The sequence below is a fragment of the Pholcus phalangioides genome, unplaced genomic scaffold (assembly GCF_987345545.1).
Source record: "Pholcus phalangioides strain wild (caught in Gottingen) unplaced genomic scaffold, Ppha-v1.0 ptg000003l_1, whole genome shotgun sequence".
Taxonomy (NCBI): Eukaryota; Metazoa; Arthropoda; class Arachnida; order Araneae; family Pholcidae; genus Pholcus; species Pholcus phalangioides.
This window is the reverse complement of record NW_028301596.1, coordinates 46,251,414-46,276,855: the sequence shown is the minus strand read 5'-3', so window position 1 is coordinate 46,276,855 and position 25,442 is coordinate 46,251,414. Positions and strand designations below refer to the sequence as shown.

Here is a 25,442-nt window from a genome sequence, read left to right as displayed (position 1 = left end):
ATTACTACTACTACTTAAGCATACACGCACATCTGAGGAATTTATAATAAAATTTTCTAACCTCTAAGTACAGCTTATTGCTTTATAAATGTTTGTTATGTACTGTGCAATAGCATAAGCACGACTTTCTTGGGGGGGGGGGGGGGGGAAGGCTAAGCTTTTTTTTTTTTTTTATTGTTCCCCAGTTTCCTTTTTCACTGCAAAAATATATGATGTATAATCTCGGCTCTAATCGTCCCTCCACTGATGTATGCCTATGGTATTGCACGTTTTAAAAAATTACTGCAGGAAAAGGGAGTCCAAGATATGAAAGAGGAATTTATAATGAAATAGGAAATCTGAGATAATAAAGAGGAAGTCTGAATTATACATATAAAATAACATGTCGTGACTGATTCATCATTGCCAAGTCAAAACTGCTGAAGCCATGAATATGAAATCTGGTCAGTAGTTTTATTTTATAATGTAGAAACTCACTAAGAAGGGATTTTACAAAATTCAATTCCTAAGAAGGTTCAAAGGTTATATGGAACAACAACACCAAGCTGGAACAGCTGAAGCTATAAATATGAAATTTGGTAAGTAGTTCTATTTTATTTAAGTATAATGTAGAGCCTCACTAAGGCTGGGATTACACTACATAAGTTTGATAAACACTTTTTACAAAATTTGAAAAAGAAAAAAAACCACTACCAATAAGCGCATTGGTGTAATCCTGGCCTAAGAAGGGATTTCTCAAAATTCACCCCAAAGGGATTATAAAGGTATTCAAAGTTTATATGGAGAAACCCTAAAGCTATAAATATGAAATTTGATGAGTTGTTTTATTATATAACTAGCTGTAATACCCGGCGCTGCCCGGGGTTTCTTCAATGAGGCTTTATGGATCACGTGATATCTCCATCTTTCTTTGAGGGACATACAAATCGTGTTCAAGTTCAACCAACTGGCGACTCATGAAATAGACAAATCTAAATTTAAAGAAACATAGAAATGAATATATATATATTTTTCTTTTTCAAGAGGTGCCAAGTAATTCAATTCCCCTCCCCCTCTGAAGTTCTAGTTATTCATCTGCCTGTTTCTGCTTCAAAAAATATTAAAACTGGAATTTCTTCGATGTACTTTATAAGCCCATAATTAATTTTAAAACAATCTAAACTATATGTGAATTTATGCAGTTAAACAATAAGGAGACATTAATTTTCATACTTGAGAAAATATAAGTAAAAAGTTGAAATCAATGTTATTGCATGGATCTCAACTCAAACGTAGGTCTGGCTAATCACTTCATATTTAATCTCCTGGGCTTCGTATATCTCTAAGCGAACTCAATATTTCAAAAATCTAGAATTCAATAAAATTTTTTAAAATTATTGATGTGTGGCGAAAACCCCACCAAATTTTCGCATTTCTACAGTAAAATCGCCAATTTTAACACTGGTTTCTATGAGGATTACCCTTTTCCTGACCCTCAAAGCTATGCTGATGATGATTATGATGTATATTCAAAAAGCCTCATTACTGAGAGTACTGGAAATGTGGCCAACCATTATAAAGGTATGAACTATTATACATATACATATGCTAACAGGATTAGAGAAGTGACAAACCATTGTAAAGGAATAAAACACGTCTGAAACGCATTGCTAGGGAACCACGGTAACCAAAGTAAACGTTCCGAAAGTGATTGTCGAGGCCCAAAAACCATTGTTGCCCGAAGTTTTTTGCCTGTTTGGGGCATTTGCCCTGCTCTGACGAAATTTTAAAGTAGCCTATCGTTCAAGTCGGGTCCCATTTGATATATATGCAAAATTTGGCGACGATTGATCAAAAATTGTAGATTTGTATAGAGAACATACACACACACAGACACACACACAGAAAATCAATTTTATATATATAGATGTAGAGACTCACTAAAAAAAAGAAGGGATTTTCAAAACACTTAATCCTTAAAGGTGTCTTAAGGAAGAATTTTCAAATTACCAAATCCCCAAGAGCAAAACCGCCGATAACAGCTAGTGTTATACACTGAAGAGCCAAAAAAACTGGTAAACCTGCCTAATATCATGTAGGGCCCCCGCGAGCACGCAGAAGTGCCGCAACACGACGTGGCATGGACTCAACTAATGTCTGAAGTAGTGCTGGAGGTAATTGACACCATGAATCCTGCAGGGCTGTCCATAAATCCGTAGGAGTAAGAGGGGGTGGAGATCTCTTCTGAACAGCACGTTGCAAGGCATCCCAGATATGTTCATGTCTGGGGGATTTTGGTGGCCAGCGGAAGTGTCTAAAGTCAGAAGAGTGTTCCTGAAACTACTTTGTAGCAATTCTGGACGTGTGGGGTGTCGCATTGTCCTGCTGAAATTGTCCAAGTCCGTCGGAATGCACAATGGACATGAATGGGTGCAGGTGATCAGACAGGATGCTTACGTACCTGTCACCTGTCAGAGTCGTATCTAGACGTATCAGGGGTCCCATATCACGCCACCTGCACACGCCCCATACCATCATAGAGCCTCCACCAGCTTGAACAGTCCCCTGTTGACATGTAGGGTCCATGAGGTTGTCTCCATACCCGTACACATCCATCAGCTCGAAGCAATTGGAACCGAGACTCGTCAGACCAGGCAACGTGTTTCCAGTCTGTGTTGTCGGGCCCAAGCAAGGCGTAAAGCTTTGTGTCGTGCAGTCATCAAGGGTACACGAGTGGGCCTTCGGTTCCGAAAGCCCATATCGATGATGTTTTGGTGAATGGTTCGCATGCTGACACTTGTTGATGGCCCAGCATTGAAATCTGCAGCAGTTTGCATGATCTTTTTCTGGCCGCAGCGATGTCATAGATTTAATTTTTTACCGGATCCCCGATATTCACGGTTCACTTGTGAAATGGTCGTACGTGAAAATCCAAATTTCATCACTACCTCGGAGATGCTATGTCCCATCTCTCGTGCGCCGACTATAACACCACGTTCAAACTCACTTAAATCTTGATAACCTGCCATTGTAGCAGCAGTAACCGATCTAACAACTGTGCCAGACACTTGTTGTGTTATATAGGCGTTGCCAACCACAGCGCCGTACTCTGATTGGTTCCATATCTCTTTATTTGCATACGCATGCCTGTACCAGTTTTTTTGGCTCTTCAGTTTATATATATACACATTTCAAGATACATTTAATAATGTCTAAGTTAATTGCAGGGAATATAAAATCATTCAAACTGTACAGTAAGAATACATAACTTTTTAAAATTACCAAAATATTATTTGCAGACCGAATTCTTACAAAAATTATTCAAATTTATTTTACTGTTCATCAATAAATTATTATTCAAATTGATAACACTTTTAGTGCCTTGGCAAAGTAAATTATTCTTTATTAAATCAGAGAATTACAGTAAAACCTCTCTTTTGCGGACACCAGAGGGACAAAAAATTTCATCCGTAAAAGAGGGGTGACCATTAAGGTGTTTTTACTGTATTATTTAACTAGGTCGGATAGTCGAGATTCCACTGTATTTATGTTGTCGGAGTTGGGCTTGTTTTCTGTTCTTGCTGGTGCTGCCATCTACAGGATAATTACTGCAGCAACTTCTATAATGATGTTAAAGGGCGTTGGTACACAATTAAATGTTTTCTTTGCTCGCATAAAACTATTTTATGAAAATAGTCCTCCATATCAAAATAATCAATTTTGAATTGAGCAAAATATGATAATTATGGCTTACCTTCACAAAAGGAACTCTATTTTTATCTTCATGCACTGATAAATTTGTTTTTGAAACTGTAATAAAAGAAATATATTTAATGTGCATGATAAGCTGTAACGAATATACTTTAAGATGAAATAACGGTTCAAAACAGAACTTGCTAACATGCCTGTGGAAGAATAAAAACCTATTTTATATCTTTAGGGAAGTGAGATTTATCTTTCCTTTTTTTTATAGATTGATTACCTCTCCTGTACCCTTTGTCCCTAAGAGCACCAAAGAAGAAATTTTGACAAGCAATCACCATTTTTGAGACTAAGGTAAAATGAGTATCATGGTATTTATTTAAAAAAAAGAAAGTTTGATTTTTCATTATTTTTTTTGAGAAATTTCATCTTAATTAAACTCTAGAATTCTTATTTTCTATGTTGAAACAGAAAAATTAAAAATAATTTATTTTTTTCGAACACAAGATTTTATTTTACCATGTTTATTAATTATTTCAATTAAATGAAACTGGTAAGTTATTTTAATTGAGAAATTATAACACTGTTTCAGAATCATGGCCTCATTACTATTTTCAATATAATTTCATCCCCAGAATATCTTGTGACACCTCTGGGGTGTGGTAAGTTAGCACACAGTTTGGAAATCACTGCTCTAAATAATCACATGTATTGCATTTAAATCTTCAAAAATCAAACACTATTTTTACATAAAAATTAAAACAATGATTTGATCAAAAGAACCAGAAAAAATAAAAAAAAACAATCTCACCATCTAGGAGATCCCTGATTTTATCCAAGTAAATTTCAAAATAAGATACCTACAAAAAAAAAGTCATGAAGAGCTGGATAAAATAAACTGATACATGTGGGCATTATTTTTATGGTAATGCAATTATTATTGCATACATTAGGAACATGTATAATGTAAGTAGAACAAATCCATCCTGGAAAAAAGAACCAGCATTATAATTTTACAAGGTGAAGTTTCTATAAATTTTTATTTTGCGTCTTGCCACAATCATTTATTTCATCTACACGAGGACTAATTAGACCAGTGTCTGCAGTTCAAAACAGATCATGACCTTCACCAGAATTTGAATCTAGACTTTTCAAACAGCAGTTTGGTGAGCTAACCACTTAATTGTTAGGTGATCCCCCATTTACAACCTCTGACAATAAAGTTCAGTGAACAAAGTCAGAATGGCCGATCTGACAACACTGGCGAAGCAAAACGCTGCACATGCGTAGCAGCAGGTGTTGACCATCTGCCACCACTGTTGTTCAGTTGAGCGTCATTTGTGTTCCGTGAAAGACTTGTTTTACAAAGTGCTTGTTTAGTGCCTTGGTTCTTAACTGAGAACAGGAAAATGAACGATCAAAAGATCACTGAGGATGAGTCCTGGTGTCTCATGTACGACCCTGAAAGGAAATGGCAAAGCATGGAATGGAGTTTTCTTGCATCACCTCTCGGAAAAAGGTCAGAGCAGAAAAATCACGCATTAAAACGATGCTAATCACCTTTTTTGATAGTCAAACCATTATCTACAAGGAATTTTTACCTGAGGGAACGACGATGAATGCTGCAAGGTACATTGAAATTTTGACCCGTTTCATGAAACGTCTACGCAGGGTACGACCTCAGTATGCACAACAAGGTTCATGGTTTCTTGTTCATGACAATGCTCGCCCTCACACAGCCAATATCGTCAAACAGTTCCTGGCAAAAAAGGGGGTGGTGCAAACTGAACATCCACCATACTCGCCAGATCTCAATCCTCCAGACTTCTTCCTATTCCCACAACTCAAACTCGCTTTGAAAGGAAAGAGATTTGACGATATTCCTGACATCCAACAAAACGTGACGAAGCTTTTGAACTCCTTCCCAAAAGAAGACTTCTTACAAAGTTTCCAGGACATGTATAGGAGATCTCAGCGGTGCACAGTAATGGGAGGTGACTATTTCGAAGGACAGTAAGGTAACTTTCATTAACATTTCATCTACGTTAATGTTACAGGACTATTCACAGAACTTTATTGTCAGAGGTGGTTTATTAGAAGTGTTCAAATTTTGGGTTTTCTGGGCAAAATTGCAAGACGACAAACCGAGAGAAATTGTCACTTTCCGCTGTACATACAAATATGAATGACTGGTTAGCAAGGAGATGAATTTGGTTTCCCTGCAGAGGCATGTGAATTTCCTTTTCGAAATTAATCTTTGCTTGCTATCCAATCATTCGTACTTTGCAAGACAACTGGTTTGGGCCATAGTGATGGAGGAAGTTTTTTTTAGCCATAATATCAAAAGAACTGATTTTGACCACACTTAAAATACAAACAATAAGTGATAATACTTTGAAGCTAAACATTTCAAGACAAACGAGTGGAGGTTTCTATACGTTTAGTGATGAAATAACACTTGAAAGTCACTTAAAATAATATTTAAAATGTTAATTATTTATTTCTGTTAGCCTAATATTGCTTAATAAGAACTGAAAATATATATAAGAATACAGTCAGTTTGCAATAAGTCGAACTTTGATAACTCAAATATCTGTTTAAGTCAAAGATATTTCACTCAGCCCCAGAACTTTCCCCATATTTTAATGTTAAAATTTTATCTTAACTCAAGTTTTCTTCGCTGATGCTGAAATTTTTGGGAATGAGAGAAATTAAAAAAATAGCATTTATAGATAGAATTTAGCTTTTAGCAGATTCATTTGTCTGTTGCAAAAAGTGAATAACTTTCTCACGAGAAGGGGCAAAAAAAAGAGACAGTAAAAAATCACTGCATTTTCTGACAGAAAATAATCTTCTATACACACATTTTTCTATTTGTAAGAGTATCGCATACTCATCCATTTCCATAATACAGTGTGAACATCTAGTTTATTTTTAAATATTCTCATTCAATAATTAAATATGATTAAGTTAGAATATAACTTATCTTTTCAAATTTCTTCATCTCTAGTAGTTTGACATGTTTTGCTAATACAATATCCATAAACAGCGCTATTATATTTTAATAAATCTTTCTTTTTCCCACGCTGAAATCAGAATTTCTGATAAGTCGAAAACTAATGGCAACAAAGTTTTTTGTTGGCCGCTGCACATTACACTCTTCAAAATTTGATGGTATTAATAAGTGAAAAAGAATAAAATGAAATAAAAATCTTACTTTTATATGGAATTCAATGTTTTCATCCATAGAATAGATGTGGTTGAATATGTCATTGACAATGCGAGGAATAATACCCTGCTGGATTGGATCACCCAGTACTCCCTGGAATATGATAATTGAAATGTAATTGAGAAAACTGAAATAAGTTTAAATAATCTGATTTTCCAACTACATCTTAGAGATAAAAAACAAAAATAATTTTTTACCTCCATGGTATGTGTCTTGCCACTGGATGTTTGTCCATAGGCAAATATTGTTCCATTGTAGCCCATGAGAACATCTGGAGAAAAAAAAAACATGACTGAGAAATTTTTCTACAGTTATTTTGATGTTAAAAAAATTGTATTAAATTATTTAATACAATTTTGTTTTACTCAATATATGGAAGATATATGGCCCTACCAGTATAACACAATAAATTGTTGTACTGCGACGTGTCTGGAATTTACATGAAGTAAAGTTATCTTAACTTGTAACATGAAACAAGCACGCACACAACTATACAACTATGACAACACAAATATGTTAGGGCCATGCCAAAGAGTCATTATGAGTCATTCCCAAGAAAAGTACATTCCATATTTTTGAAATTAAAAATTCAAAGTTGGAAAAAAAAAAGTTTAAAAAAGATACCTTTTTTCCTGTTGTTTTGATGGTTTTCCCATGATTTTTTTCAAAATAGCACATAGAAAAGTTTATTTTTTACACATATTTAGCTACTCAAAATCAAAACTTTTCATTTCTGACACACAATGGATAAATAATTTATAATTTAACATGTTAGTTTGAAGGGGGTCTTAAAATTGTATTACTTAACTTTCATATTTTAACTGAAAAAAGAACATGATGGAGACAGTAGTCAAGGGTTTAAATTGAAGATAACTTATTAAATTTAACTAAAAACTTCAAAACCTCTTAACTAAGAAAACTTTAAATCATAGTGTCTATTTTGTTACATTGCTCGAGTTTTTGGAAGACGTAACAGAGTGGACAAATTAGCCTAAATTATTTTCTTCATCATAAATTTAAATGATTTGTGAAAACTTTTATTATATTTTGAAGCATAACTCCATGCACTATCACTTGATGTTGATATAGATGAAAAAAAAAGAAATCTTAATTATTTATGATAATGACTTGAATAAGAGTGGACATCCGACAGAGATAAATCTGTAAAGATTTTTCTCTGTCGGATTACTAAAGACATCTATGTCTATTTACTAAAGACATCTATGTCTATTTACTAAAGACATCTATGTCTATTTACTAAAGCCATAACGTGAACATTGTCATTTTGCAAAAGTCAAATCCAAAATTGTTGAGCACAATCATTAAAAGTACACCTTTCAATGAGCTTAAAAGTGTTATTAGATTCAATCTGGTATAAAAATATATTTCTTGCATGGCCGTAACAGATTGGACATTTTAAAAATTTTGGGACACGATCAAAAAAAGTTTTTCTTCTAAATTTTATTGTCAGTTTTATTCATCTATGGCACATATATGAAATGTGATACCGAGTTTTTTCAAAAAAAAAAAATCCAGAGATATTTACACCAAGTCTTTTTGTTTAACGCTTTTTCAAGCTGGGACAGCCAGATTTTAAGGATTTGCTACAATGATTTTCAAAAAAATTAGATACCAATTTGAAACAAATTACGAAGTATCATATGACAGAATCAAATGAAGAACTAGAAAAAAATTAAAATTACTACCAGAGTGCTCTGAAATTTTGTGAAAAAAGTCTTGGAAAAGGTTTGTATGCTGTTTTTTGAGAATAACCCATATACACACATGTTCCTGCATGTATCAATTTGTTAAAAATTTCCAGAGGAATGTTTGAGATGCATGCATGGTTAAGTAGTAATAGTTGTGATTAGTTAAACTTTAAAGAGAAAAAACTTGCCTTTAACAATGGCTTTAGCAGCTTCATTGTATACTTTATCTTGTGTAGCATTCGGTTTGAAGATTTTATCAAATACATACAGTTTGCCCTGCAATACATACAAAGCACAATTCAAAATTTATAGCCACAAACATTTACTAAGTACCTACAGAAAATAAATTTCATGTGAATTAATGTAAGAAATAAACATACTGGAAGTTAAATATTTTTCATAATAAGAATAATCTTCACAATCATTACGAACCTGAGATATTGTGGGCGGGACTCATAGGGAAAAAATAAATAAAAGAGGAGCCGTAGGCATAAAGTTATTGAAAACACTGAGAGGTTATTGGAAAAGCTGGAGATGAAATATTTTACCAAAAAAGTTATACTGTGATATTAAAGCTGTGCACCTAGAGAGGCGACCAAGAGGCACAGAAGTGCATAATAGAGACTAGCGCTGAAAACAACTGTACTGTCTTGTTCTACACCACATATACTCGAGAAAGAGGCCACTCAACTAGTTGCGGGAGTTGAACAAACATATTTGTTTTCACCTCAATCTGCTGATTGGTTCATCTCATTTTTTTAAAATTTCCCTCTTCTGTGGAGGGATGATGATCATCACACCCTTACATTTCAGAATCCCTCTGGTCATTTTCTCTGTCCTCCTCCTCTTTTACTATGTGCAGACATCTCTTCTTCCACCCCATGCATTTTTTCCTTCCTAGTTGCAATTCTTGTAATTTTTACCTCTTTGCTCCACTATGAGCTCAGCCTTAGAATAGTATATAAGATGGTATCTATATTCACTAAGACTAAATTACAGAAGCGTCTTAACAGATGTGTCAATGGGCCTCAAGTTTTAAAAGAAGCGTCAAAGACTTATTTTTTCTGAAACTATTGTTTATTGAATATAAATTTTTATAATAATTCTAAAATTATTTCTTTCACTAAATATGAATTTTCATTAATTCCAAAATCATATTCCAGAATTGATAAAATTCATATTTAGAAAGATAATTTCATTAAATGCATAAGAAATCATTTCTTTCATGAAATATGAATCCTCATCAATTCCAAAATTCTTTCATTAAACATGAATTCTGATTTTTTCCCCCCAGGAAATATGGCAGGCAAAAATTAGACAAATTTGAGAATCATTAGAAGAACTCACAGAACTCTCATGGAGAGGGAGGCTAACAAGTATCTATTCCGGGAGTATTGAGATTCAAATTATTCATATTCATAAAATTTTTATGTTTTACAGATTTACTTAGAACTCAATAAGTGGAAAGGGTGGTCTCACCCCTGGATGTTAGTGGGGAAGAGCGATTAACCCGTCAAGCATCATTGACAAGATATCTTGACAGTAAGATATCCACCCAGGGTATGATGATTTAAATCACTTGATTTTTTTTTTCAAATCATTGATTTAAATCAAAAAATTCAAATTTTGTTTTTACTTTACATAACTTCAATGATATTGAAGTAAAAGCAATCCCTGGTATGGTATGCATGTTACTAATATGTGGTCAAGTTCATGATTAAAAAAAGTAGATCTTTGGTTTGGGGTAAATACAGACTTGAACTTAATCCCTAGATACAGTGCACAAAGAAAACTGCTCTATTTCTAGATTTTGCGCATGGAAAAATTGCAGAAAAAATAAAGGGAGTAGAATTTAGCACTCAGCTTAACTGCACTAAATATTTTCAATGTATTACAATGTGGCACTAGGGTTCTCCCGATTAAAAACTGAGGAATTATTTTTTGTATAAAGTCTTAAATTCTATGCCTTAATTGCTGATTCAAAATAATAATAGATGTTGTACAAACATAAATATCATTGAGCTTTCGACTTTACTTTTCATATTAAAATCCTGTAAATTTGCTCATTTTTTTTTACCAGACCCATTAAATCTGCGAAAGAATAAAAATGTGTTAACTATTAAGCAACATCATGCAAGTCAGAAACACATCCACCAATTGTGCAAGAAACAATCTTGTCAATAGAATCTGCTTTATTTAGTTGATGCTGAATGGCCCTTTGGTTGTACATTGAGTGAATTGAGATGTCTGCACCATATGTGTGACACTGAGTTGTCACCACTTATAACTTTAATGGGAAGGAGGTCCTCATGAATAAAAGCACTCTTCTCTATAAAAAAAATATTAATCCGTGAAGTTAATTTGGGCTCAATGACCTTTCATGTTACATAAACACAGATTTTTGATGTTCATATTTTTTTGCTTGTAATTTGTTTGCAGTTTATTCATTAATGCTTAATTCTGTGATGGTCAGAAAACTCCAAAATCATGTTTTTGAGATATTTTCATTGTCATTTAAAAATCAAAAATAAAGCATACAAATATAAATGAAAATGTCATACATCAGCATGTTGTTCAGCCGTACATACATATTTGTGTGCATTTATCTCACTTCTAATTAGTTATAACTAGCAAAACTTACTTTTAGATCGAAAAACAACTTTCTGGAGGTATCATGTTCTGACCACACACCACAGAATTAAATTTGAGCAATTAGGGAAAAAAAGCAGTTAGATGATATGAAAATATGCATTCTTAATGATTAACAAGATTTGTTTTAATTGACAAGCCATCAATTTTAATTAAAGAAACTGATTCAAAAAAAAAAAAAATCTGATTTGTTTCTTTTAGATCATGATATTTTCATACCCTGATCTCGCCTCCTTAAAAGCCTTTTATTTTAGTATTGGATGACAAGCCCAGATATGTTAGAAAGTTGATTTTTCAATGGAACATTTTTTCCTATACCCTTTTTGCACCTTCTGAAAATCAGGAGGCCTACTTAATTTTAAAAAAAAGATAGAGCTACAGCATTTTATATGGGGTTTCGTGACTTTCTGCTATGCTGCCTACAGGGTTAAAATGGGGGAGGGGGCAGGGGAAAGACAGGGATGGGAAAAAGTTGAGGAACACTGGTGAGCGATCAGTCATATTTTGAAAATGTTTAAATGCAATTAGATTATTCCATCATTTTTTGTCTCACGATTTAATGAAGATAATGACAAAAAACGCCAGTTCGATAAACTTTTATTTAAAATACTTCCAATACGTTAATGCTCAAGTTTTATATTTGAAGGATAGCAGTTCAATAATATTGAAATTCCAATGAGAAACCTAGAAGAAATTTTGTTCAATTTGTGTTCAAAAAACCTGAAAATTATAGTTTTACTATTATATTGCAACTTCTCTAAAAAGTGAAAAATCTGATAGAGATAATTTTTATGGCATGGAATCCTCCCACACACACAATACTTATCTGTCTGAACTGCCAGTTTTTTGAAGGGCCTCCTTAGAGGTTTCATTGTACCTAAATTTAGGACACTACTCAATTTGCCATTCAATGGGCCATAGATGCAGAATTACAGAGCACTAAAACAAGTACTGTATATCATAGTTAAATGGTTTTCTTTATTATGACTAGAGCCCGGATTATATGCACTAAAAAAGTGGCAAAATATGCTCTAAAAATATGCAAATATGCACTTAAATATGTATGCATTTAAAAATGCAAAAATATGCACTTAAAAATGCAAAAATAAGCACTTAAAAATGCAAAATGTGCACTGAAAGTTCCAAAATATGCATTAAACTCCCCAGAATATGCATTAGAAATCTTGAAAAAGTCAAAAATTCCGAAATATGTATAAAAAAAGAGAAAATATGAATTAAAAATACACCATGCAAAAAAAATCGAATGTGTTTTTAAAATACATGTTTTCTATTAGTGCATATGTATTTCATTTTTACCAAAAAATATCCCCTCATATATATGTATACAGCATATGCAAATAACTTCTACATATTTTTTATTCAGGCATTTTTTTAGGTTTCAGTTTGTTGTAGCTGCTCAATAACGAAAATAGCAGTAATAAAAGAATTTCGACACTATTTATAAAAACAAAATTAACATTTTGACACATCTCTAGAAATAGCCTTACAATAAAACAGTTAGTGGTCGTAAAATACTTTATAAATATGTATTAATTCACTAAATTTCACATACGGGGAAAAAAATCGATGTTATGAAAATATTATGAACAATATTTATTTGGAAAATTATAAAAAAAAAAAGTGAGCTTAAGTAAACCTTCAAAAATATGCACTTATACTGGAATTCTTTGATTTTATGCATTTATATGCATTAATGCTAAAAAAGGCCAAAATATGCAAATGCATATGCACATATGCATTTGCATATAATCCGGGCTCTAATTATGACAATCTGCAATTTCTCAACACATTCGCATGGGGCTATTTTTCTTAAAACTTTCATATAAATCGGGGTATTTTAGTGATATAAAGACATTTCAATATAAAATGTTGAAATATCTTTATATCACTCCCGTTTTACACATAACGACGTATTATATGTAAAACAAGAATTTTCATTTCCCGGCGACAACGTTTATTTTTTACAAAAGGGAATTTTCGTTTCACGATGCGAATGTGTGAAAAAAAAGCGGGGGGGGGGGCAGTTAAGTGAGAAAACAGCTTGCATTCTGGCAATGTCCAATTTATTCATTTTTTTGTCATTTGGAAAAATTGATTATTTAATAAAGGGAAAAATAGACTAAGGTTAAACGAATGATGGGGCACTTCAAGGGCTTGTTAGAAAAATATCCACGCCATCCGGAAAGTCGTTTGAAAAAGAAAAAAAAAAATCAATCCCGCTCTTGCGTTATTGATCGCAACACACACTGGATTGCGTTTTTCTGAAGGAGGAGATAGTAAACGTCAACGGTATCCCCGCGAATGACGAACCACCCATAAACCCGCATTACCCAAGTTTCGTCATCATTTTCTCCAGAAATCTGACACGTAATCCCCCTTTCCGGACATCTGAAAAATTCGAACGAACGCTTAGTGGGATCGTCTCGGAAACACTTATCACCACTAAATCACTCACTGCGGCGAAAATCATTGAAATAGTCATTTGATCATTTTTATCGCACCACGATAATTTTCTGCACACGTGGTGCTAATTAGACTAGGACCTACAATTTATTGCCGATTTCAAACAGCAGACCTTTTTATACTCACCGAGAGGTTGGGTGCGTTAACCTCCCGATGTGGGACTACCTGCGGTAGCAATCTTTTTCTATGGTCATGTCACCGTTTCTGCTGTACCCCCCGTCAGGAAAGTTTTCTGACAAAGACGTACCGGGTATCCAACTCGCGAAACCTCTAAACATCCTTTGGTACTTTTAAGCGAGTATCTTATCGACCTGGGCTACCGCACCCTCATTGAAATAGTTTTTGATAAGATTCAATAGAGATCAGATTGGGTAAGAACGGAGTCTGATAATGATTCTGGATGCTAAAACAAATGGCTGGAGAGATCGGAACCAAAAATAGCCGTGTGTGGAACATTTTAACCGCACGAACATCCTTAAAAAAATAATAATACCGCATAATACTAGAAACACGGCGTTATGTTGAAAAGTTTTTGACATTATCTTCTGGCCCAACATTCAAGAGACGAAAGCATCAAAACAAACTGATGGAAAACCACCAACAATTCCAAGACGCGAATTTGACAAAAAGAAAAAAAAATTATCAATAGAGTCATCACTGAACAAGGGCTACCCTGCAAGCTAAAATAGTTATCATAATCACCACCGGAAGCGCCAGACATTTTCCTAAAAATCCTCCACGGAAAAAATATGCCGTATGTCATGCGAGGAGGGGGGGGGGAAAACGTAGAGTTGAATCACACACATTAACATATTTCACGTACCACGTCACGCATAGCTAGTGAAGGAGCATGTCTATAGTCACGAGAAAGTCGTAATAAACCACTGTCGTGGCTCAGTGAAGTTTCCAGGGAGGAAAAACAAATAATGTTTGACCCGTGACACGAAGCACAAAATCTCATAAGGTGTAATCAATCGAAGATAGATTTTGATAGGTATATTACGAAACAGGGCCCGAAAGTTCATCAAGAGCCTTCAAAAGTCGGTTGAATGAGGTCAGACGGCATTTTTAAATATAACCTTGAAAATAACAAAAACTAAAAGACTGGGCACTATTACCAAAGGTCAGGCAGACTTATAAAAAGCATCCATTTCAGGCGCCGTTTTCTATCCGAACAATAGAACATTTCCCTTTTACGTAAAAAAAGATAAACGTTCATAAAGCCGCACGCGAGAACCATATTGAGTACGAGGGTGGCGTCTCTCTCAAGATGATGTCCATAAAACACTGTTCGAAGCACAGACAGACGTGAAAAATCCGAACTTTAAATGAGAGAAAATTATGAGGATATATCAGGGCCACCCTTACCAAACGCGGGGCCTCGATGAGAAAATTATAGCGGGGCTAAAAGGTGTCTTGATAATTTCAGGACACCCCTTAGCCGCGATTTTATACAGTGAAAACTCACTCAGAGATACTACGACCGGCCCCGCGTTTTGCGGGGGCCCCAGTTAAGGTAATGATATTTTCTTTCATAAATTCTGAATTTTCATCAGTTCTGGAAAAGAACTGATTTTATCTTATTTCTTTCATCAATTTGAATTTTTTTTTTTTTGATGGAATGGTCCGGGGGCAGAGAAGCTACGGGTATAACATAGGATCCTATAGGTTGCTTGAGTTGTAGGGGTGGTGGTGGGAGAAAACATTTCTGAAGGGGACGATTTGACAAAAAGGCTGGGGAAACTCTTGATATAGATGAAATAAAAACCTCTCCAAGAGGGCTATCATCCGCCTTCTTCGGAAAAATTAGCCTAATAGAGATGAATTATTGCGCGGGAGAAAATATTTGGGTTCAGAATAAATTGGACCTATTCGGAGGTCTATTAGACAGAGCCAAACTTGAGAAGATTCAAAGTATGAAACTTCAAAACATAGGGGCTTGAAATAGAATTTTAGCATACTTCATTTTCACTTCAGTTGCTTAAACGAGGTCCAAGATTAAAATTCTATTAATTTCCGGCCGGTTATATGAAAAATTTTGCCTATTCCCAATTAAAAACGTACTTACAAAGAGACACCCCCCCCCCTCCGGTCAGTTTTTCTAACGATTCTCCTCACACTGATTTTTAATGTAAATGTTTCTTAAATTTGAGGTCGATCCCCAGCGCAAGAACTCGGTCAGGCTATATATGACGCAAGATTGCTTTTACATCGAGTCGCAATAAATAAGAGGAAGCCATTGAGAAAGGACGCAATATATTCCAATCAAAAAGCATATTTCCGAATCATGCACATACGCGGGACCTATCTTTGGGAGACACCCAGGGTTCGATTTCCGCATGGCTTTACCCGCAATTTGCCCAGGGCCCAAATTCAATCATATATTTTACTAAAAAAAAATCAAACATCTTTACCATAATTGCTGTCCACCCCCCACTTCCTATTTTTGCCAAGGGCCCCCATCATGTCGGACTCTGGGTACGCTGATGAATTTGAAAGTTAGCACGGGTAAGATCGACTTGAGCAACACGTTACAACTTTATGAAAAGCCAGGAGTGGGTATATCACTACAATACGCATCGTTTATAAGCTGCTCAAAAGAAAAAAATCGCCTTCGAATGAGGGGGGAAAAAATCTCAAGCAAAATCGTAGGACAGGATTCTTATTTTAACAAAGCAGGAAATGAAAAGTTCAAACAAGACAAAAATCAGCAAGATACGACCACGACAAAAATTAGCGAGAAAACAAAAAAAGGCCATCACAGAAACGCTCTGGTTATCTTCGACCGTCTCGGTGTTCAACTACGCGGAACAGGAGAGAGAGAGAGGAAAAAAAATGAGGTCCAACACCCAGAAAGCAAATTCAAAGAAACAAATTTCGGTATCAGTAAGTTCCGGGCGAAACAAAACCAATGTTGGCAGTATGACGCATTCCACTGTATAAAACCCGATGCTTCATCATCACCCCACCTGACAGAGAATGCTCCCGCCCACCCCACACACAACTGTAATAAAAATTATGACTTGAAAAGATCATCTGTTTGGATGTTTGAACAGCTACAAGACTTGAGATGGATGATAACACGCTAGTTAAAACAATGGTGGTGTTCCCAAACGTTTCATGATGCAAGCATTTCCCTCAGATCCCACAAAATACGCGAAAAACCAACCAGTGCTGCTGCAGAGCTATCCAAAGAATTTGAAGAAAATTGTAGAAAACACTATTGTGGGAATTTTTATGGCCAAACATTTTCAAATCAACTGAGGGCTCCTTGCAGAAAAATCTGTTTTGAGGTCCCCGAAAATGCGCAGAAGGTTTGCGAATACCTAGAGACGAGAAGATGCGAGCGTTGTTGCATACCCCGAAAAATACGTGGAGGGCGTGTGCTGCCCTTGAAATATGTAGGAGGTTAGATTGCTAACATAAAAGCGCAGGAAATTTATTTACCAGTTTCGCGTATCCCTTGGAAAGCGTAGGATGCGTAATCAAGGATGTCCTCAGGAGGAGTAGGTGTGCATACGTACTCCTAGAAAATGCCTACTACGCTTTGGTAGACCTATAGTGATGCTTTGCATCTTTTTAAATTTTTTTCACTCGTAGCCGAGTTAAAAATAATTAATAATTATTTTTCGCGTAGCTCCCTCAATATGACGTCACGCCCTGCCATAGATTGAAAACCACTGCTATAGAACAAGGCCTGACCAATAATACAAAAATTTTCAGAACCAATCATTTTTGAGAAAAATGGTCCGATTTGTTTTTTGTTTTTTTTTTTAACTTTTCTGGGAGTTGGTGCAGCACCTCCTAGAGGTAGAAGGCCTCTGCACTGTTTGCCATAAACGTCATTCAGACTGCCTAGCAAGTTTGCCACATTTTGAAACACATCATACTATATCGTTTCTTCTTATTTTGGCGTAGAATCTTCCTGGTTGGCTTACAAATACCGCATAAAGATTGGATGTGGGGCATAGAAATCGCCAATTCTGAGCCCGATCATTTCTTTTCCTCACAATACTGGCAAGAGCAGGGAATTTTTTCCCTGAATATTCTGAGGGAAAATGGACTACTTACTCACGTCACAAGCAGACTGCGGAGCCCTACGTATCTCCAGGAGACGCTTTCTTTCAAACCGAGCACAACTCAGGTCTATCACCATGTATGGGCGATACCTAGTGAGTTGTGCCGGAAGTGTAACTGTGTGTGTACCTAACAGTCTGAGTGCATATGTAGTGTTGTGTTTGATTTTTCAGTGCTGCTATCTTATTCCAGAAGTGAAGTGAGTGATGTGTTATGATTGAATTACATTTGTACTGTTTGTAGGTCTGTTGCTCTCTGTGGCGAGACTTTTTAACGGGGAGATCGGCTCGCATTCGTGCCTTGAATTTGGGAACCACAGAAAACCAACTTCAGCCAACCATCTAGGAGGTGCTGCTTGGTGGCCTTTTTCTAGCTAATATGCACGCTGACATAAATCCAGAAAATTTTGTGTCACCCAAAGGTTCCAATCCAATAATGACAGAAAATTTTACATGTCAATTCATTTTTTTTTCACCATGGTGACTTGGCACCTAGGATTTGTCAACTCCTGCTATAGAATGCATTTAGAGGCCATGTCAAAAAAGCCAGGCTGGGAAAAGTCTGGACAATGGGATAAATATGGTGGCATTGTCCTGGCCTATGTATCACTCTAGAATCCAAGATCTAAGTTGGTTATTCCCAAATTGAGCGTATAATATAGCATGCCCCCCCCACCTCCTGTAGTAGGGCCCCTAGACTGGGAACCCTGGTAGGTCCCAGGTCATGTTTATCACAGGCCCTTTATAATGAATTTGTTTTGTGAAAAAAGAATTAAGAATTGTCGAGAGCCCTGTTAGCTTCACCTATGTACGGGGGGGGGGGGGGCATGGAGTGAAAACCATTGCTTTCTAAAAATTTATCAGTCACTGCTATCACAGGTTGAACGACTGATTCATCAAATTTTCATGAAAGGGGGTGATCTTTGGCTTTCCAGCCAAGGATCACAGTCAAACAAGTTAGGCTGCTGTGGTGGTCGAGTGGTCATAGTGCCATGAAGCTGGGCTGGAAGAGATCTCGGCAACAGGATAAGTCTGGTGGCAGAGACCCTGGCGTTCATTCATTCATTCAAACAAGTCGGAACAAGTCTCTGAAGCTGGGCACTTTGTTAACTGCTTGTTGCCATTGAATTGTACAGTAACAAAAAACGCCATTGCACATAACCAAAGTGGAGCTCCAAGGGTTATTGATTTGAAAGATGAACATTGACTGCAAAAGTGCATGAGGAGTGACCAACACACTACAGTTGAGTAATCCACTACCCAAATGAACGAAGAAGCTGCCAGACTAGCGTCTAAAATGGGAGTGTGGCTGACCCATGCTGATCTTCTATCCATGTAAGTTTTCTAATCGGTAATGGGTTGCATTATCTTCATGCTGCATGGATGGATGGCCGCTGTCATGTGTATCAGTGGCCCCAAAGCAGAATGTTTTGCATTGTTCTGCAACGAGCCCTTGACTGACTGGAAATGTTCTGCAGTTCCCATAATAGTGTTTTCTACATTTTTCTTAAAATTCCTCCCGATTGTTCTGTGACGTACGCCGCAGAATTCTGCATATTCTGCTTTGGGGATCAGTGGTAAATCATGCAACCATACACACCATATCACACGCTAAACTTTTCATTGCATGGTATCATTCAGCATATATCAGAGATGCCAATGTCAATCAAATACCCGGAATTTCGGAAGAGGACGCATAAAAAATTGGTTTGCGTGTCCCTGGGACACATACTTTTCTAGTTCCAAAAAGAAAAATCCTCCCCAACCTTTTCTCCTTTTTTTATTCTTTCTACCCCCTATCGTGATGGCACGACCTTGAAAAAGTTATATTATGATTCTGAAGTAGAAATGAATCATTTTACTGTACTGTAGTTATGAATTCATCTTTGGACATCAATGAATTAATATTAATCGTCATCCCTGGAACATACAGGGATCACCCAGAACTGTAATACACCATATCATGTGCTCCTGAAATGTCTGAAAACTGCTGTAAGAGCATGACCAAGATTTCCCTGGTAGTCCAATCATCCCCAACTTAAGCCAACTGTTAGCTTTTGGGGCAAACTCAATCATGTTCACTGTACAGATATTTTTCAAATGTTTTCCATCAGCTATCAAATGGGCTAAGACTGGTTTGCTTCATGCATTACCCGTGAAAACTTCCCGGCATATTATTTCGTAGCCTCCTCCAAAACCAGGGATGTCTTAAGACATGGAACCCGAATTGGCCATACCCCCGGGTATGTATAGAGGGGGAAGGGCACCTCCAAGTGCATGAGGAACCTCGTTATAATAAGATTTGGTATAATTTTTGAGAGAAAGTATGGAAATTGGTAGGCAGGTACTTCGAACTAATGTTGCCTCAGAAAATATCTTGGCCAGAGGTACCATGGTGCTGTTGAGACAGCCCTTTGAAGATCTAGATGTTCTTTGGACCATGGAAAACTGTTATTCTGAATATCAGCTATCAGGCTCATCGATGTGACTTGACAGTGTTCATGTATTGTGATGAGCCAAATGTAGATTACATTTTTTTTATATTGATTTAGGCAGAACTTGACAAATTGAAAAATAATTCAGGTGAAAGTTCCTGAGGTAAAAAAATTTTTTTTGATAAAAATGGCAAAAGCAATCAAAAACAATGGTTTTATCCCATTAATTATGTGAAACATTTTGACCCTTTTACACACTTATATATTTTATAAAATTTGTGTGCTGTCCTCAGACATCAATTTAATATTCTCGGTTGATGCCACTCTCCACTATCCATACCAAGGTTTTAACAGCTGGCTGATGCAGATATATTTAGACATTGACATATGTATTGACTATTCCATATATTTAGAAAAGACAGAAAATTCAAATGCTCTTGTGTGGAGAATCGAACCTATCATCGAATCACCAACTGGTGGCAGAGTCAGCAATTGTGAGCTTTGGTCTGAATTAGGTCAGCTGTCCATGTACGGTCCTGTTCAGTGCATGAGAGCTCTAAGAAAAGATCAAAATATTCATTGTAGTCTACTGGTCTAGGGCACTCCCCCTGCAAGGGCAGTTGAGAGAGAGAATTTTTCCTCTTTCCTAAATATATCTCTGCATCAACCAAACATTTTATACCAATTTAATAGTCACACATATAACATTGAGTGGCAATGCCAATTTTTATATAGAAAATTATTAGAATTACTTAGATTCAAACAATTATTATTCTTATTATTTCCATAATCAACTCTCAAAGTAAGCTATCATACACAAAACCATATGGGAGTATGTTATGGTAGAAGTCTAGAAACTGATACCAACTGAGATTTACGTAAACAGGCCTGTAAAATATATAAAAATAATGACACATATTTTTACAAAAATTGTTGAATCAATTATTATTTAACTTCCTGAGACAGCAAAAGTGTCCACATAGTCCACAGCAGTTATTAGTCAATATTAATTACAGTTAATGCTTGATTTTATAAATCTACAATTTATGAACCAACATGTTTATACATTCGAGTTTATTTTAGGCCTAACAATATGCTATTTAAGAGAGAGATTTTCTCAATACAGTGATCTCTCACTTACACGTTTCTTTCAGTTACAAGACAATTTTCTGCACTCCCAATCAAAGATGTAAGTAAATAATGCTATTCTATTGCATAAATGCTCTCACTTATGCATCTTTTTCCTTTTTTCCCTTGCACGACACATAAATGAGATCGAGGCAAGCTTCAGAAAGAAAAGTTAGCTGTCAGTTGTCTCCCCTGTAAAAACTGTCCTTCCCAAAGTGTGGTTTAACATAAGTATGTTTCCAGAATTTCTTTCCTAGACGTGTAGAAGGCCAAGAAAAACCCCATCCCTCTTTGTAATATGGTATTCTTTGAACCTCTTTTGACTTATGTATGACTTATGTTCAAGTCAGTCTGAGTTTATAAAAATGAGCATTCACCGTGTACGGTAATGAAAATTTCAACAGAAGCTGTAGACCTGTCTCCAGCTCAGGATTCACTAGGCCAGAATCTTTATCAAGCCTATCAGAAACCAGGGTTTTTTTCCACATATTCTCGGATAAATTTATAATGTATAAAAAACTAAAATATTACAAGATTCATCTTAGGAACCGTGGGATGTAGCCCTATCAGCTTTCTTCGTGCAAGAGCTGCATTCACAGACTTTAACTTATATCTGGCTCGTCACAGCACCTACTTCTCACATGTGCAAACACAGGACACTAAATTAGCTTTTTGTAGTTTAGGCACAAGCCCACATGTCCCTTTTTCCTGTGTACGTCCTCTGCCTCAAGGAAGACTACATATAAGCTCCAAAGCAGAATGTTTTGAATTGTTCTGCAACAAGCCCTCAGCTAATTGGAAATGTCCTGCTATAAAAATTCACATGTTTTTTTCACTCTTATTAAAATTCTTCCAGATTGTTTTACAATGTACGTAACAGTTTTAAAAATTCTGTTTCTGGGCCAACAAAAATTCATATTTTCCCACGGGCCCCTTCTCCAATACTTCCCACGCAATCTCCATAATATTTATAAAATTTTTGGTTTGAGCCCTTGCAATATTGTAAGCATCACAGCAATGGCATGGGTGCATCACCCCTAACTCAGTGATGCAAAGCGGTAATGACGGGTAATCAATCCCTCCGAAATGTTAGTAAATGACTGATATATGTGTGAAATAACGTTTTAATCTACTGTTTGTCTCTCCCCTCCCCCTTCCCGAGAAGCACCAGTTGTTCCTCTCCGAAAGAAATCCACGAGTATAGCCCTGGGTCAGAAAACTCAATTCGCATAAACACTCTACTAAGCAGTTAAACTAATAATCACAAATTGAAAACAAAGATTTATTTGGTTCAGCTTATATTAAAGCAGGGGTTCTCAAACCGTATGTCACCAACCTGTGTCGGGGCGCCTCAATGTCCCTGACAAAGGTTTTTTCTAAAAGATTTGTTGTTAAACTGCTCTGGGAAGCTGCGGGTAAGCGTTGATTAGGGAACGGGGCACCACGGGTAGAAAAAGTTTGAGAACCCCCAGCATTAAAGTCAGTGCATTCGAACTTGCTGGGGTCACTGAAAATTAGAGTTGATGAAAAACCGGATGCTTACCGAGTAAACAAAACTCGAAAATTTACCATGTTCCCCCCCCCCCTCCCGACGAAGTGATGTTTTGTAAACAATCAAAACATTGAACCCCACCCCCAATGTGATCGATCTTGGGCATGCACACATAGGCTTACACGCAACCATAAAAACGTATGTAAGCATTGAAAAAAATAATAATAAATGAGGGCTTACCGTCAAGGAAAGGCATTCCTCAGTGCCCGGCGGAAATTTCGCGATGAATTTGCTGCCGGCTTTTTCCTCGGCATCGTTCAAGGGCCTGAAACGGCAGACAACCTTGATGCTGTCTTCGGCTGGAGGTTCAATCATGGTTTGTTTGTTGATCGGGTGTCGGGAATTTTATCGCGAATATATTAAAATATATCTCTCGGTCGTCGCTAGGCTTTTTCCGTGCGTTCGAGATCCACAAACAAAAAAAATTTCCAAATTAAATATCCGATATAAATTACATCATTTAAAACGGAGAAACATCGATGGCAAGCTTAGTGAAAAAAAATTAGGTGGAGCCACAAAACTTCGATCGGTCTCTGGGTAGTGATGGTGGGGCAACGCGACGATCTTTTCAATCAACTTTTATCGATTTTGGATGGACCTCAAACACAGAAGGAAGCCGTCGAATAATTCAGATTCCCCATTTAAATGATTCCGATGACGCCTGCAAGTGTTTGAGGACAGATTAATCAACATTAGTGGCCATTTAACACTACCACACGCTCACACACCTAAAACCATTGCGTCGGCCATATTGAAAGCCGAGAGGGATCACGGGATAGCTATTACGTAAAACCCAGACGTCATTAATTTCCTGTCAAAAGAAATCATTAATTTTATTTTGATTTTAAGATCAAAAAGTACTCCTTGATAATATATAATTTTATATTTTAAATCTAACTTTATTAGTGATTCTTTGTTTTGTGATTTTAAGGAAATCTCTAAAAATCTGATGAGAGTATTTAGCATCTAGCTGCCATTATCAGGCAAAAGAAGGAGTATCATTGATTAGGGTGACCATACGTCCCGTATTTCCCGGGACAGTCCCGGTATTTTCTCTTTTTTTGGCCGTCCCGACTTTTTGGCAAAAGTGTCCCGGTTTTTCCCGTATTTCACACGAAGCCTACTTGAATTTTTATTCTTTATTAAAGTCGAAGATTGAAATTATTTTTCAACTCAAATTATTTTATGATAGTTACAACTATATATGGGATATTAATCTCCCACATTTGCCTTGGTAAACTTTTTTTTTTTTTCCCGTGGAATACATTTTAATCCACTGCAATTTGCAGTAATGCATCATTTCCCGCCATTGTGATTTTTCCGTAATTTCAACAATATTTGGCAACTTTGTTTGGTTTTGGCGTCGTTTTTGGCGATAATTGTGAAGTCCCGTATTTTCCCGTATTTGGAATCCCGATGTCCCGTATTTCCCTCGAGGAAATATGGTCAGCCTAAGTATCATCCCATGATGTATCCTATAATACCATATGACCTGCATTATATATGCATCCATAGCCTTGGTCAGAGCTCTTCAACCGTTTTCTAGTGAACATCCTTAAGCCGGGTTTTCCTAGGAGTAGAGTTTCTGCGCTGTGAGCAACGTGAAAACGCTGATTGGTCAGGGCGGTTATATTATAGCATATGGCCTTGGCATCAGCTACTCTGTCGTCTGCATGCTCTGGTTTGAAGGGAAGAGAAGGAAAACACACAAGAGTGAAGAGAATATCGGCAAAACGCGCGGCGCAAGACGCATTTGACTCCTCCAGAAGCAGTCGGCCAATAACGTCCGACGTAAAGCGCTGTCGTGAGCCGTATTGCGCTCTGTAGGAAAACGGTCATACTGTTTTTCTTATTGGTGAGTGGACGACGTGTCGCGCTGGGTGATTCACGTTGCGCACGGCACGGAAAACCTGATCTTGGAAAACCCGGCTTTACGGAAAGTTTGGCATAACAATGCAATCTTCATGAAATCGAGATGATTTCAATCCATCAATACAATTTGTACAAGGTGTTTCCTTGGGACGTTGATCAAGTGCTCACGAGCACGAAATCGAACACTAGCATCGAGCACTCTGGGCGCTTCTAGGAGCACCGAGGAGCACCGCGAGACAGGTTGAAGATGCCTCGGCCTTGGACGAAGACTCTTGGATGAAATTGTAGATTAATATTCTGACCATATTTCCCCAATAAAAATGAGAAAATACGGGACATAGCCAAGTATCACTTAATAGTCGCCAAATTACAGCAAAATTGTCAATCATGGCACAAAACTTACCAAAATTTTCTGACATACTTTTCTTTTTTTCTTCTTTCAAACCGAGCACAACTCAGGTGTATCACCATTTATGGGCGATTTACTACCTAGTGAGTTGTGCCGGAGGTGTAACCGTGTGTGTACCTAACAGTCTGAGTGCATACGTAGTGTTGTGTTTGATTTTTCAGTGCTTCATCTATATTTCAGAAGTGAAGTGAGTGATGTGTTATGATTGAATTACATTT

At 36.5% G+C, this 25,442-nt stretch overlaps 1 protein-coding gene across 3 annotated transcripts in view; it reads right to left on the bottom strand.

Moving 5' to 3' along the window:
- Positions 1-23,702, bottom strand: part of Khc (kinesin heavy chain) — a 48,096-nt gene extending 24,394 nt beyond the window's left edge. For all 3 annotated transcript variants that reach the window (XM_089249109.1, XM_089249102.1, XM_089249116.1), the window contains exons 1-6: positions 23,124-23,702; positions 8,808-8,895; positions 7,108-7,181; positions 6,899-7,003; positions 4,493-4,541; positions 3,734-3,789 (exon numbers count right to left, since the gene is read on the bottom strand). In XM_089249109.1, the coding sequence (XP_089105235.1) occupies positions 3,734-3,789; positions 4,493-4,541; positions 6,899-7,003; positions 7,108-7,181; positions 8,808-8,895; positions 23,124-23,258 (507 nt within the window). In that variant the 5' untranslated portion in view covers positions 23,259-23,702. The remainder of the gene's footprint in view (positions 1-3,733; positions 3,790-4,492; positions 4,542-6,898; positions 7,004-7,107; positions 7,182-8,807; positions 8,896-23,123) is intronic.
- Between the last annotated feature and the right edge of the window lie 1,740 nt (positions 23,703-25,442).